General features: G+C 39.3%; 1 protein-coding gene across 3 annotated transcripts in view; it reads right to left on the bottom strand.

Annotated features, from left to right (window-relative positions):
* LOC147596804 (ceramide transfer protein-like) overlaps positions 1–14,614 on the bottom strand; it is a 129,257-nt gene that overhangs the window by 14,316 nt on the left and 100,327 nt on the right. For 2 of the 3 annotated variants that reach the window (XM_086769541.1, XM_086769543.1), the window contains 5 exons: positions 13,984–14,076; positions 11,455–11,541; positions 10,368–10,460; positions 9,704–9,778; positions 3,714–3,809 (listed from right to left, as the gene is read on the bottom strand). In XM_086769541.1, coding sequence (XP_086625667.1) covers positions 3,714–3,809; positions 9,704–9,778; positions 10,368–10,460; positions 11,455–11,541; positions 13,984–14,076 — 444 coding nt within the window. The remainder of the gene's footprint in view (positions 1–3,713; positions 3,810–9,703; positions 9,779–10,367; positions 10,461–11,454; positions 11,542–13,983; positions 14,077–14,614) is intronic. The other variant, XM_086769542.1, reaches the window with a different exon arrangement.

Raw genomic sequence — 14,614 nt, 5'->3', positions numbered from 1 at the left:
CGGATGAGCCACCCGGCTTGTCAGCGGGCGGCCACTCGTCGTGCCCGGTGGGCTTAAGGCTGTCGTGCGGCCCCGTGCCTCAGCACGGCCCGGTGAGCTGTGGGGCGGTCGGGGCTGGGACGGGTGACCTGCGGGAAGGGGAGAGCTCGGGAGGGTCTGGCTGTGTTGGCGTTAATGTCTGAAATTCAAGCGTAATTTCAGTTTACCTTCATCAGTTTCCCACGTATTTCCTTATCCCAGCCCGCTGAGCCTGGCAGTCCCTGCGGTCGCTTGAGAACTAGTGATATACTGATGGGAGCGAAGGGAAGCTGAGCATTGCTTGGGCAAAGGGGCTCCTGGGCTAGTTTTCAACATCCGTTTGATATCCCCCTGCCACCTGTGTTTTTGTTAATTGCCGACGCCTGGGAGGTCTCATGTCACAGAGGCCTTTATTTAAAGCCTCCATGGTGGCTTTGATTAAGCTGTTTAAAGATCACTGGGCTTGTAGGTGTCTCTTGCAAGATCTCTGACTAGGTAAGGGGAGATTTAGCTTTGCTGATATCTCAAAGGCAGACTGGCTGGCAAAACATAAAATTCTTCATGACAGTCCTAAATATCATGAGATTGCAAAAGCACAAAACCAGTTCAAAATAACTAGTCGGTGAAGTTTAAAAATTGTGTTCCAGTCTGAAGTCATTTAACATTGCTGCAGTAATCTTGATAATTACTTTCTGCTAAAGAAGTCAGAGGAAATATGCCTATTTTCACAGATTGGTTTGGAAACATTTTGTATGAATAACAGACTTGTGTGTGGTCAGTTTTACAGTTCCCTCTTTTTAATTCCTTTCACAGAGCAGTGGGAGGACATGTGTATTTGTTTTACACAAACAATAGAAAAAAATTGTATTATCTACATCTGTTGAAAGAGAGGATTTATTGACTGTGTTTCCCAATTTACTTCCAGTTTGACAGTACACACTTTATTATGGCTCTGTACTGCTAAAATTTTGGTGTCCTTAGTTTTTGAGGTTTCATAGCCTGCAAGCTAGTTGTAAAGAAATGGTGAATAAGAAAACAAGAAAACATTTTTTTTAAAAGAAATTTTATTAATAAGTTTTTGGGGCTGGTTTTATGTAATGGTAGCTGCTTAAATGAAATCAGGTTAGTCTCCCTTTCTCACCTGATTCTTGAAAATAAAAAAAAAAAATACTCCCATGAGGCACTTTCTCTAGTTTGTACATAATGTGCAGTGTCTCTCATATGAATTTAAAGGTGCAGTATCATGGTTATGAAAGCTTCAGTAGAAGATGATGATTCAGGATGGGAACTCTGTATGCCTGACAAGATGGAAAAGACTAATACAAGCTGGATAGATATAACCCAGGATTTTGAAGAAGCTTGTAGAGGTGAGTTGTACTGCTTATGTTCTGAGAAAACTTGGAATCCTTTGGAGGACTCAGCATAGTTCTCTGAGGTGTTTTAATCAATCATTTGACCCAGGTTCAAGCTCCAGATGAATGGACTACGTTGATTCTGTGTTTCCCTGTGTTTAACTTACTGTGAGGTTGGAAACACCAGAAGAACCTCACCTTGCTTCCTCTTCCAGATTACATAAATATCTTTAAGTCATGGGGTTTTTTTGCCTTATGCATTTTTGCACCTGTTTTTTTTTTTCTTTGCAAAGATTTCTTACCGTCTCTTCTGCCAAATGGAAACTTAATTCATCCATGCAGAATCAACACTCTGTTTTTTCCTGTACATTTTTTGATCTATAGGGTCCAGTGATTTCTTAATTTAATTTTTCATCTTTGAAACAAGGCTGAGCTTCTGAGGAGATGCAATGCATCCCAGTCATGGGGAAGCAGTTGCTTCCATTTAAACAGTGTCTTTACTGTTATTAGATATTAGTGCTAGTTTACCGTGACAGCGAGTTTATTTTTTAAACTGATGATTTTCCCCTTATGATGACATTAGGGAAAAATAAATATAAAACTGCAACTTATCACACACAGTATTACATAATGATAAACACAATTCCTTATGTTGTCAAGTAATTCCCATATATTAGTGATATACTGTTTATGTGCCCATCAAATACATCTAAAGGCTTCATTAAAAATAACAAGGAAAAGCAAGCCTTTCAGTAAACTCCCCTGAAAAAAAATTAGACATCTGCATAAAGGAGCACAGAAAACTGCTGTCCTGTGTTCCAGGCTATTTGGATGCTACTATTTGGTAATTCTAAAACCCCTTTAACTGTTGGAATAACAGATGGAGATGAGAAAGGACTGTGAACAACTGGGGTTTTTTAGCCTTTTAGTCTTGAAAGTGCTTTGCAAGTAAAAGCGAATGAAGGTGGAGTAGAAATGTCTGGTCTGTTTCCCACACCTTGTCCTCTCTTAGTGTAAGACAGTTTGGTGAGTGACAAGACTATCCTGGAAAAGTTGCACTAGAAGAATGATTGTAGTTATTTTATCCTGTTCTGTTCCTTTGTAAAACTGAAGTTAGGAGAACTGCTTCATGACAAGCTGTAAGTATGCCTGTGGGATAGTTCTGTTTTTTAGACAAGATTAGTGCAAATATGTTACTGTTTACTAATAAGCAAGTCATGCAGTATCAACTAAGCTTTTTTAAACTTCAGATAAAATAGTTGAAGTATTCAGAATATCATTCTTCCTCAGCAATATCTATATGATGTACGTATCTGAATGCTGAACGTTTCTCATAGTGCCAGTATAATATCACATTTTCAATTAATCAGGTATCACATTTCAGTTAATCAGTGTACTTTAGAAGTTTATAGCACATCTTATGATGAGTGCTGTTGACACTACTGAGCCTACTGATCTATTTTATTTGGATATGCTTTTATAAAAAAATGCCATGCTTTTATAAAAAAGACGCAAAGCTTTTAAATTTGGTTGCCTCAAATGTCACTAACAAGTTTAGGATAAACAATCCATGTGCTTTAACTTTTCTCTTAAATGATATGCTAAAAGGGAAACTGAGAGCTCTACAGATTAAGAAAAAATATATTTTAAAAAAAGCATGCTAAAATCTTGCTGAATTCATTAAAGGATGATGTGAGATTCAGATATTTTAAACATAAAAGTAAGTTGCTTAGCCACGTGAGTCTGTTCACTTGCATGAAGTAGAAAGTGCTTATTTAAGACTAATAGCTCAGCAAAGCTCATGTTTTAATTGTTTAAAGTTTCATCAGCTTTGATAAAAGCTTACCTAGAAGACTAACACATGAATAATTTGCCATGTCAGTGTTCTCTGGTAACTACCAAAGCAGATGTTCATATATGGCATTTCACATTAAAATACCAGTATTTTGAGAATATCTACTCCAAAAATGATTATGCTACCTTATTTATCACTATGCACAAGAATGCATACAAGCACAGTGGAGTAGCCAACAGTAACTTGCTACCATAGAACATTTTCATACACTGAATTTACACACCATTTTGATACCAAGTTTTAAGAAGGAGAAAATGAGAAAGGAATCTGCAAAGACAAATCTATTGCAAGAATTGCATAAGATTTTGAATGAATAAATATATTAGAAGCTGCAGTTCTTGTGAACTCCATTCCTAACTTAAACAATGCTATTCTCAGAGAGAAGTTTTAACAGCATAACTTGCTGAGTGATAGTATTCCAAGAGAACAAAAATATCTGTCTTCACAGCATATCATCTAGATAATTAAGCATAAAACCAAATACTTACCTTCATTTCTCCTTCTTCTACCACTAGCTGCCAATTGGCATCTCCTCCTACATCTTGCAAGGAATATGTCATATGGTTTTGTACCATCTCTTCCACCTTTAAAGGAAAAAAAATACACATTTTTAAATCATTCTTTCCATCTTCTTGGGCAGAGGACTGTACAGTACTGGAAGTCACAAGTCAATATTTCAAATCCTGTGCAGGAGCTGAACTTGGACAACAGAGCCTTCTATCACAGGTTAAGAACAAGCAGATACTTCTGGCCTTAAGAAACAAAAGCCAAAATCCTGATTCAACTTCCAATTTCATTCTTTATGGGTACTTCCCTATCCTTCCTTTACACCTCTAAACTGTCAAAAGTCACAATTTCTACCTAAGACAGTTTTATTTCAGCATATAGGAAATTACTTTGGGTATCTCCAAATAGAACTGCAATGCATTTTAAGACTTGAAAGCCAGTATTCACTGAAGAGCTTATAAAAAGGTGAACAAAGAGGGAGGAAGGGAGAAAGACAGACAAGCTCTAAAAGTGTGAATGCATATCAAAAGTCACATTGAAATAGCAGTGAAGGAAAGTCATGAGCAAAGCATGCCTATTCTGTTTCATCGGCATCTTTGCACAGTTGCCAGCTAGAGAAACAGAACAGAAATGCTTACATTCCAAAAAATTATGATGATGCAGAAACTCCACTATTATAAAATACTAATTTAAAAATTACTTAGCTAGGCAGTTGCGTGCTTTTCTTAAAGGTCAAATATTTGATACATTTTTATCAAGCTATGTGAATACATCTTTTTTTGTTGTTGTTGTTCCAAATAATGTGCATGAAAATGAGTGGTGGGACAGGAAATGGATTTTTATTTTAAATCTACAGTCTTATTCTATGTTTCTTTTGTGTCCATCCCCTCCATTTCCAAATCCCACTCTCCTGCAAATAAAAATAGAGACAAAAATATAAAGAATTCATTGCTGTGTAATGCTTACAAGTGCTGGAAACAATTTAATAACCTTTTCTACCGAAAAGGTAGGAGACTACTAAAACTCATCACAGCAAATAAGTCCATGTAATTGACACTATTTTCCTGAATTACTAGAAATACCTTTTTTAAAAAGGAAAAGCACTGCAAGCAAAGGTTAGTCCATTGACCAACACACAGATTAGTCTAAGAAGTGTACAATCAGAAGATTAATAGCCTGAACCTCTAAGTGGTTTTTGCACAACTTACAAAAGTATTTTATATGCACACTAGGCTTCATAACCTATAAAACATAACTGAGCAAGTAGTACAAGTATAAAGCAAAATTAAATAATACTTAATGATAATTTTCTGTTATGATATAGAATTGAAAGATGTTATTTACTTTTAATTTAAAGCAGTAATTTTGTTTGTACAACGTACTCTTTGGGCAATACACTTAAGACCAGGAAGAAAAAAAAGTAATTGAATCAAGTAAAAGTCCTCAAAGTACAACATAAAAATAAAATCTTTTCAGTAGAAATTCTACTTTATCTTATTTTAACTATAGACTTCTCTATTCTTGAGAACTTTTTTATTTTTTTTTTTAGTTATAATGATCTATAAACACCCACAAGATTTCTGTTTCTGCTTTTAGACAGGTCATCTTTTCCTGCCACTTACTAACAGGTTTCCTACAAAATATTCTTCTAATACTTTTTTTCCCAGTAACACAATGACAGTACAATCCAACCCAGATAAGAATGTGGGCTATTTAAATATTCAATTTACTAGCTCTAGGTCACACTTCTTTGAGAAAGGAATCCTCATCGTGCTCCCAACCTTTACATGCAACACCTTCAGGTCCCTATCTCTCTTCTCCCCTAGCTCCTAATCTATTAAGGACAAAGCTGGCTTTTATATATTTGTTTAATATTTTGCTGCTTTTTGCTTTATCCTAAATGCAGAGGGAGGAGGGGAATAGCAAAGAAAGAAAGGGAATGAGGCATCCAAAGGAGTGCAACCTAAACAGTTAGGCCTTTGGAATTGTTCAGCATTTAGCTCCCCGACTTCCTCTGAAAACTTGAAAGGTATTTTTAGTTTGGTTCTCTCCCTCTCTCTCACAATAAAGTTTCATTCCTGCTAATACATTTTCAGACAGCTTCCCCTTAGGTTTGGGGAAGGAGAATTATCATCATTGCAGCTTTCAGAGGAGAGTGAATGGTGTTTTTTGCTAGCAAGGAATTACTTCTACTTGACCAAGTAATTGCAGTGCCTACAACTGCCTTGTGCATACTACCTGTCCGAACTGTGATCTACCTGCTGGTCGCTGTCTGTCAGCCTGCACCTATTTCAGGTACCCCATTAGGCACAGAGTCAAGATTCACAGCTTCTTTCCCACTGGGGAGGCCACACTATTACCTCTGGGTTCCTGGCAGACTATAGGAATGGTCTGCAAAAATACTTACAACTTTGTCGTAGTTCAGCCCCGATGGGGACCAGACTACGTAGTCTCTCTCTCACTCCCCCCACCCTCTGAGAGAACAGGGGGAGATAATATAAGAAAATGGCTCGAGGTTTGAGATAAGGACAGGGAGAAATCCTTAAAGTTACCGTTATGGGCAAAACAGACTCGACTTGGGGAAAACTATTCATTTATTACTAAAAACAGCAGGATAATGAGACAGAGAACAAGATAACCTCCATCCACCCCTCCCTCTTCCCGGGCTTAACATTATCTCTACTACCTTCCCCTCCTGAGCAGCACAGGGGGGAAGAGGGAATGGGGGTTGTGGTCAGTTCATCACACGTTGTTTTACGCTGCTGCTTCATAGTCGGGGGAAGAACTCCTCACATTCCTCCCCTGCTCCAGCGTGGGGTCCCACCCGTATGCCACAGTCCTTTGTGGAACTGCTCCAGTGTGGGTCATCTCTTCCACGGGGTGCAGTCCCTCTAGAACAGCTGTCCCAGCGGGCCCTCCACGGGCCATAGCCGCCTTCAGGCATCCACTTCCCCTGGTGTGGGGTCCTTCACGGGCTCCAAGTGGATCTCTACCCCTCTGTGGACCTCCATGGGCTGCAGGGGGACAACCTGCTCCACCATGGTCATCACCACAGGCTGCAGGGGAATCTTGGCCAGGAGCCACATTACTCCTCCCCCTCCTTCTGAATTGACCTTGGTGTCTGCAGCCGTTCCTCACAACAGGCTGGCAGACGCCTCTCAGGATCTTTTTACATCTTATTCACTTCTCATCTCCTCTCCACTTCTTGCAGCCGGGCTGGGCTGAGTCAGGCCCAGTCGGCTGCCTGGCAAGAGGCCAGAGGGTGAGGCCTGCAAGGCCCATGAGGCCTGCGCCTCCCCCTCTGTGCCTCTGCCCCTACTCAGCTTCTTCACATCTTCTCTCCTCTCTTTGTTTTTTCTGTTTTCCCCTTCTTAAATACGTTATTGCAGAAGCATTATCATGGAACATTCTGCTACCAATCAGCTCAGCCTCGGCCAGTAGCGGGTCCGCCCTAGGCCCGGCTGAGTCCACTGAACAAAAGGGGAGCAACTTCTAGCAGTTTCCTACAGAAGCTACCACCTTAGGCCCCCCCCTCACCAAACAAAACCACAACAAACTTCTATCCCATGCAGCATTGGCCTGAACATTAAGTAGGCAGTTCACTTAAAAGGCCCTCAGAACAGCTCAATCTATTTTAAAATCTGATAGTCCTTTAAAAGAGGAGAAAGGGATCTGCAAAACATCTGCAGTATTTTAAGCCCACAACCTCCCACTCAACTGGCAGAGACAAATCAATGCCTTTCTGAAGGCACACTGAAGAACCAGCTCCCATCAGAATACGTTTACAATTCTCAATCTTAAAAACAAAGCTGCAAGTTTCTACTTGACCTTTTACTAATACCAAAATTCTCTTGGTATGAATGAAGTCTAGAAACAAGTATCATTTATTCATATTAGCTTGCCTTTCCAAAAGCAAATCCTCAGCTCAGGGACAGAGGCCAATTTCCTATTAATCAGGTCCACAACAGGTTGTCACCAAAAGGTGTACTGCTTTTCTCTTCATACTCCCAGTTGTCTTTCACTTGCTTGTTCACTAGCAATGAAGCTCCAGAGCAGGTGGATCAACTTACTGATCTGGCAAATGTTTGTTCTAGGGAAAATATGGGGGAAGGAGAGGGCAGAGGGGAGTAGGTTTCTTGTAAGTTGGCAAGATCATCCTTTCTGCAGTGAATCAGTTAACTTGAAACTATATCCTAAGACACTGAGTAGTAGCTTCTGCGTAGTATAATCCCTACAGCTGCTGGAGAGAGCAACACCTTGACCCCATATTCCAGTCCATTTGACCCTGATCTTTAACATCAATTTGCATTATTGTGATAAGGACCTGGTCAACCTCAGATTTGTTTTTAAATGGTTAAGTTTTCAGCCACACTAGTGCTCTGATACTCAGGTTTACCATATGGATCTACAAATGTTATCACAGGCATAAGAGAAAAATGAGAAGGTTTGCATATTTTAGTAATTGAGTTTTCCTTACATTGAACTGGCCATGTACCTATAGCCTGATAGACAAACAATTCTATCTTTGGAATCAAACTTGCTTTCTATTACTTGATTTCCCCTCTCCTCCCAAACAAAACCAAGCTTGAATTACTAAGGTGACTGCTGGAGTACCAGTAGATGAACCTATCAATGTTGTGCATCAGTATGACCTGCATACTTTTTCCCTTTGCAGTAAGTTCAAATTCCAGAAATTAACTGACTGCAATATGTCAAGGCAAGTGTTGGGATTTCAGTCCAATAAGCAAGTCATTAAGTGTTAGGGTTCTGCTCACAAAGCTGATGGTAAGGTCTGCAGGTAGTATGATTCTAGGCTCTGTTAATCAAAAGAAAATAAATTCCTTCTATTTGAAAAAAGCAGGCTGTTTGCAGTGTGTGTTAATAATTTAAAAAACAAACAAACCAACCCCAAAACAACAGATCCCAGAAGGAAGCCCCATATTCACAATCATATACAGACCACAGCAGAAGGAAACTAATTGTCAGTGTGTAGTTGTTTAGAGCATGGTCCAGTTGATAGAGCATAGTCTCAGACTCTACTGCAAGTCAGACAAAGAGCCCCCTATTTTTACTGTTTTCATGCTTGTATACCCATAGTGCCTCTAACCACCACCAGGTGTCCCTTATCTTTTTCCTACCACCAGGTGTCCTCGATTTTGCTTCTCTTAGGAAGTCCCTTATTTTTCAGTTCCAGGGCTTCTGATATTCATTGCCCCCAACAACTAATAGCATGAATGCTATGTCTGAACATATTTTATTTGAGAATAAAGACCAAACACATGAACTCACTTATCTAGTTAAACTTTAAACTATGATCTTCAGAGCAAGCAGCTAGAATAATTTTATACATTACTGTAATACGTCACTATGACTAAATTCACATATTCAGGATGTCAGACATTTTCTGAAGGATAACTGAATATATTGGAATTCTTCAGTAAAAATTCTCATACCCACAATCTCATTTGTTAATAACATACTTTATGACCTTTCAGTAATAAAACTAATTGTAGAGGTAAAAAATGATAATAGAGAACCTTAACATTTAGTATCTTAATGTCATTACAAGTGACAAACAAATTTTAAAGCCAAAATTAAATCTTTGATTTAAAAGCAAGAAAAACTATTCAATTTGAAGCAAAGACCATCTCCAGCCCACACAAAACAGATGTTATTTTATTACTTTTATTATAATCAGAAATGCAGAATTTTCAAGTTGTAGCCATTTTTATTAAAGCTACTGAGATCAACCCAACAATTTTACAATATTTGGGCCTCTGCAGAAGTGATATGCATGCAAGCAGAATATAAGATGACAACCATTTAGTATAGGAATAGAGAACTTTTTTTTTGTCTCAACATACCAGTTTAAAGGAAGCAGTGATTTATGTAACAAAAACTCCAGGTTCTAGAGAAGAGGATGAAATACAGCAAAGATATGCAACCCCCACTCTATACACTAATACAGTACCTGGGCGCTGAATCTGTGAACATCAGAGGCACTGACTAGATCAATGGAAGACATGGAGGAAGAGCGACTATAGGGCTACCAGAGACAGACAAAGAAAAAACCAAGTAATCAGAACAAAGACACAACAGAGCATTCAGTACCAACTTGCAAGCACAAGATAACGAGGAAAAGGAAAACAAAAGCACATAAGCAGCAAGCACAGCAGTGAATGTTGATTTTATGCATCTATTATGTATTATGCTCCCAGTGTACCCCTAAGAAGAGCATAGTGTTTCCAGTAACACTAAAAAAGTCAACTGATTCTAATGCAAGAGACTGGATTTTTAATTTTTTTTTAAATCAATTAAATTAATTTTGGTGAAGGTATCTTAAAAACACTGAGGTTAGTAAGTTGGGATTTTTTTTCCTTTAATATAATCTCTAACTGTCAAGCTTGATACAAGTCAAGAGTATTCTAAATAGATACTGAAATCAGTATTTTTTTGGGCCAAGACAGAAAACAGTCCTCCAATTCCAGCTACCTCAATTGAAAATGAGTAAATAATTGAAAGTTATACTAGAAATGCCTTAAAAAAAAAAAAATCAACCTTACCCATCCATATAAAATATTATATAGAAATATAAGCTAGCCCATTATTCAGAGGAGATAATGAGAAAATATTACCTTTTGGACAAATCTATGAGTCTCCACAGCAGAATATGGATCTCCAGAAGGTAAGGATACTGGCCAGTGTAATCTGACCTTTTCACTTTGGGACTGCAACAAAATAGGTTTAATTATTGGTAGTCAGCTGCTACAGGGTAGAATATGAAATGGAGCGAGGCATCCTCAATCTATATAGTAGCTACAACAACTAATGCTGTCCATGACAGACATGAAGTTGTCATCCTGCTGGAGTTCTCAGGAAGTGAATGGACCTGGAGACTGAATTACCCATTCATCTATATTTCAAGGTGTATTTCCAGGTTAAGTAAAATAGATTGGTAGCATTAAGGATGTTGCATCCATGTAGTAGTACAACAGTCACTTGAAACTTTTACTCTCTGCTAAGAGCCCCCAACATAGATAAAATCTGTTGGGTACTATATGCCCACTAGAAAGTCTTATAATTCTTAACCAAGTCATTCTATTCACTATATTCATAAGCCTAAACACTTTTAAGACAAAGGAGGCACCACTTTGTTATTCCCTCTCATTTTATACACTACTATATGTTCTCATATTCTGTATATTTCATCACATGCATCTTATCCCTTTTTGATCCTTGTTACTGAAGTGTATTCAATAAATGAGTTAGAGAAATAGCAGAGCCTACACAATTTTTTAATAAAACCAAACACCAATAGAACTATGTCTTTCCTATTTCACATACTGCTACAGTCAAAAGAAACTTCAGAGCAATAATTAGGTTTTGAAAAATATCTGTGGTATTTGATGTTCTTATTTGCACAGGGCATCAGTTACATATAAAGATAAGTTTTATGCAAGACTAATACACTTATTTAGGAATTAGAAACCAGAGACATTCAATTAGCTTAACACATATTATTCTTTTCTATGCAAGCTATTAAGTCACTTTCTCAAAATTAGTGTTAAGCAATGATACTGTACAAATATTATCTAATGAATTCCACTTATAAGTATCAGTATAGAATATCTAGAGTTTCAGGAGATGCACCCCAGGACTGAGTAAGTCACAGAAGTCTTCCATGAAGTGCCCATCATTAACGCATTTTTCAAGTATCAATACCTGTTCTTCCATTTTATCTTGTCTATCGAGAGCAGCTTCAACAGCATCAAAGAATTCTTCTTCATTAATCAGACTATTAGGACCCTCCTAGAGCATAAGAAACAAAACTAGTTCCAAATTTTGGAGACACAAGAGCTCCACTTAAGTTTAATATTAGAAGTAGATATTTATACATTATGTATATAACTGACAGAAGGAAATTTCTTCCACAGACTTCAAATATCTTCACCAATATTCTTAGATTACAATTCATCTGAAAACTATTCTTGTTAAAGGAAGTTATTTCCTTTAACTACAATTTAGGGGTAGTTCTATAAACAAGCAAAAAACCAGGAAAGTGAAGACCGTGTAACAGTGATAATATGCTTTGACATCAGATTTAGGTTTTAATTGACATATATCTTCTCTTAAAAATGTTTACAGTGTGTCAGTAAAGTAAACATATTAACAATTATGTAGTCAGACTCCTTCCAAGTATTCCAGTGCCTTAGGGTGGATTTCAGATATATGCTCAAAGCACAAGACAAGACAAAATCCTGGGGATCACTATTGAAAATTCTTGGAAAGAACAGTTTAACAATAAACAGCAGGTAGAATTGAGTCAACTATTAAAAACTTGTGTCCGCTAAGTAAAATGGTAATTAAAAAAACCTAGATTTACTGCTTTTATTGTACTGTAAAACAAACTGGTCCAGTAAATTTAAAAAAAATCTACTTGTCGTAGTTCAGCCCCGATCGGGACCAGACTACGCAGTCTCTCTCTCGCTCCCCCCACCCTCCGAGAGAACAGGGAGAGATAATATAAGGGAAAAGGCTCGAGGTTTGAGATAAGGACAGGGAGAAAATCCTTAAAGTTACCGTCACGGGCAAAACAGACTCGACTTGGGGAAAAACACTCATTTATTTCTAAAATTAGCAGGAGAATGAGACAGGGAACAAGATCACCTCCCCCCACCCCTCCCTCTTCCCGGGCTTAACATTATCTATACTATCTCCCCTCCCGAGCGGCACGGGGTGGGGGGGGGGGAATGGGGGTCGCGGTCAGTTCATCACGTGTTGTTTTATGCCACTGTATCATCGTTGGGGGAAGAACTCCTCGCATTCCTCCTCTGCTCCAGCGTGGGGTCCCTCCCACGGGCCACAGTCCTTCCTGAAACTGCTCCGGCGTGGGTCATCTCTTCCACGGGGTGCAGTCCCTTCAGAACAGCTGTCCCAGCGGGCCCTCCACGGGCCACAGCCTCCTTCAGGCCTCTACCTGCTCTAGCATGGGGTCCTCCACGGGCTGCAGGTGGATCTCTGCCCCTCCGTGGACTCCATGGATTGCAGGGGGACAACCTGCTCCACCATGGTCATCACCACAGGCTGCAGGGGAATCTTGGCCAGGAGCCACATTACTCCTCCCCCTCCTTCTTCACTGACCTTGGCATCTGCAGCCCTTCCTCACAACAGGCTGGCAGACGCCTCTCAGGATCCTTTTTACATCTTATTCACTTCAACTTCTCATCTCCTCTCCACTTCTTGCAGCCAGGCTGGACCGAGTCAGGCCCAGTCGGCTGCCTGGCGGGAGGCCAGAGGGTGAGGGCTACAAGGCCCATGAGGCTCGCACCTTCCCCTCTCTGCCCCCCGCTCAGCTGCTTCACATCTCTCCCCCTTTTTCCTGTTTTCCCCTACTTAAATACGTTATCGCAGAGGCGTTATCACGGAACATTCTGCTACCAATTGGCTCGGCCTTGGCCAGCAGCGGGTCCGCCCTAGGCCCGGCCGAGTCCACTGAACAAAGGGGAGCGACTTCTAGCAGTTTCCTACAGAAGCTACCACCTTAGGCCCCCCCTCATTAACAAAACCAGAACACTACTTTGCAATGGGGATATCTAGGAGAAGCAGCTGGGTTCATAAACAGATAGACAAAGTCCAGCTTCCTATCTATCTTTTTTTTTTTTACAGTGCCTCAGTCACAACAGAGAACTTAAGCTCAAGTATCTTTTAAATACCCCCACATATCAGTACTATTTCTCAGGCTATGATTTGTAAGTAGAAACCTGCTTGATTAATGTAAATGAAAGGGTCAAGTTCTTAAAAATTATGCAAACTGCATTATAAGTGTATTAGCTTACGTTATTCTTCAGAAGGTTTTTTAAGAGCCTTAGAATTTGACTAAATAACCAAACTGAGGAGGAAGCTGCTAAAACATGCAATTTAACAGATGAAGTAGAACCTAAAATAATTGAATTTATCAACGTGTTTCAAGTGGCAGTGACAAGTTAAAAATCAATTCAAGTTAAACTTCAGATTCTAGGACTGCCTCTGCAGTCAGGGTTTTCATATTTGCATTACATATATATACAGTTGACTCATTAATTAAGGATTTAGATTCTTCATTCAGTTTCCAAGGCAGAAAAAGAAAAGCAGCATGAACACGCTTGCACAGCCAAAGACCTTGATTTACACACACACACACACTCCTTTGAGAAACAAACTAATCTTTAAAAGCCTTATCTTTCTTAAAAATTTCAAAAGCAGATTTTGTACCTCATAGTCTGGCCCTCCAAAATTACACTTTTTCTTCAGTTCTGTTACAGCATTTTTGTATGCTTCTTCAATTCTTCTCCTTTTCTCTATCTCCTGTAAAATCACATGATCATTTGATGCAGCAAGAATGAATTGGCTGATAATACTCAGCACGTCAGTAAATGGAATAAACAGTACAGGGGTTTTTCCCAAGTAACAATTGCAAAGCTGCTGATTTTCTGATTTTATTTGCATGCATGCATTATATCTGTCCATATAAATGCATATATAATACAAAGCTTGGGGAGCTAGCTACCTTGAGGGTACCTTCCTTAAGTCATGTGGAAGAAACTAGATCAGCAAGCAAAATCTGGTATCTAGTTTAAGCCGGGCTATTCATGGTTTGTTGAGGGTCAGATTTGGTATCTGACAGTTTATATAAACTCCTTGACACAGATGCCCCATCCCTGGAAACGTTCAAGGCCAGGTTGGATGGGGCTCTGAGCAACCTGATCTAGTTGGGGATGTCCCTGCTCCTTGCAGGGGGGTTGGACTAGATGACCTTTGAAGGTCCCTTCCAATCCAAACTATTCTATGATTCTCCCATAATAGGTGTGTGACTGAACTAGAGCCACAAATGATGCCTATGTCA

Source organism: Chlamydotis macqueenii, chromosome W (genome assembly GCF_036417535.1).
Source record: "Chlamydotis macqueenii isolate bChlMac1 chromosome W, bChlMac1.mat, whole genome shotgun sequence".
NCBI lineage: Eukaryota > Metazoa > Chordata > Aves > Otidiformes > Otididae > Chlamydotis > Chlamydotis macqueenii.
Note: the sequence above shows the minus strand (reverse complement) of the source record. Positions and strands in the feature narration are given on the sequence as shown.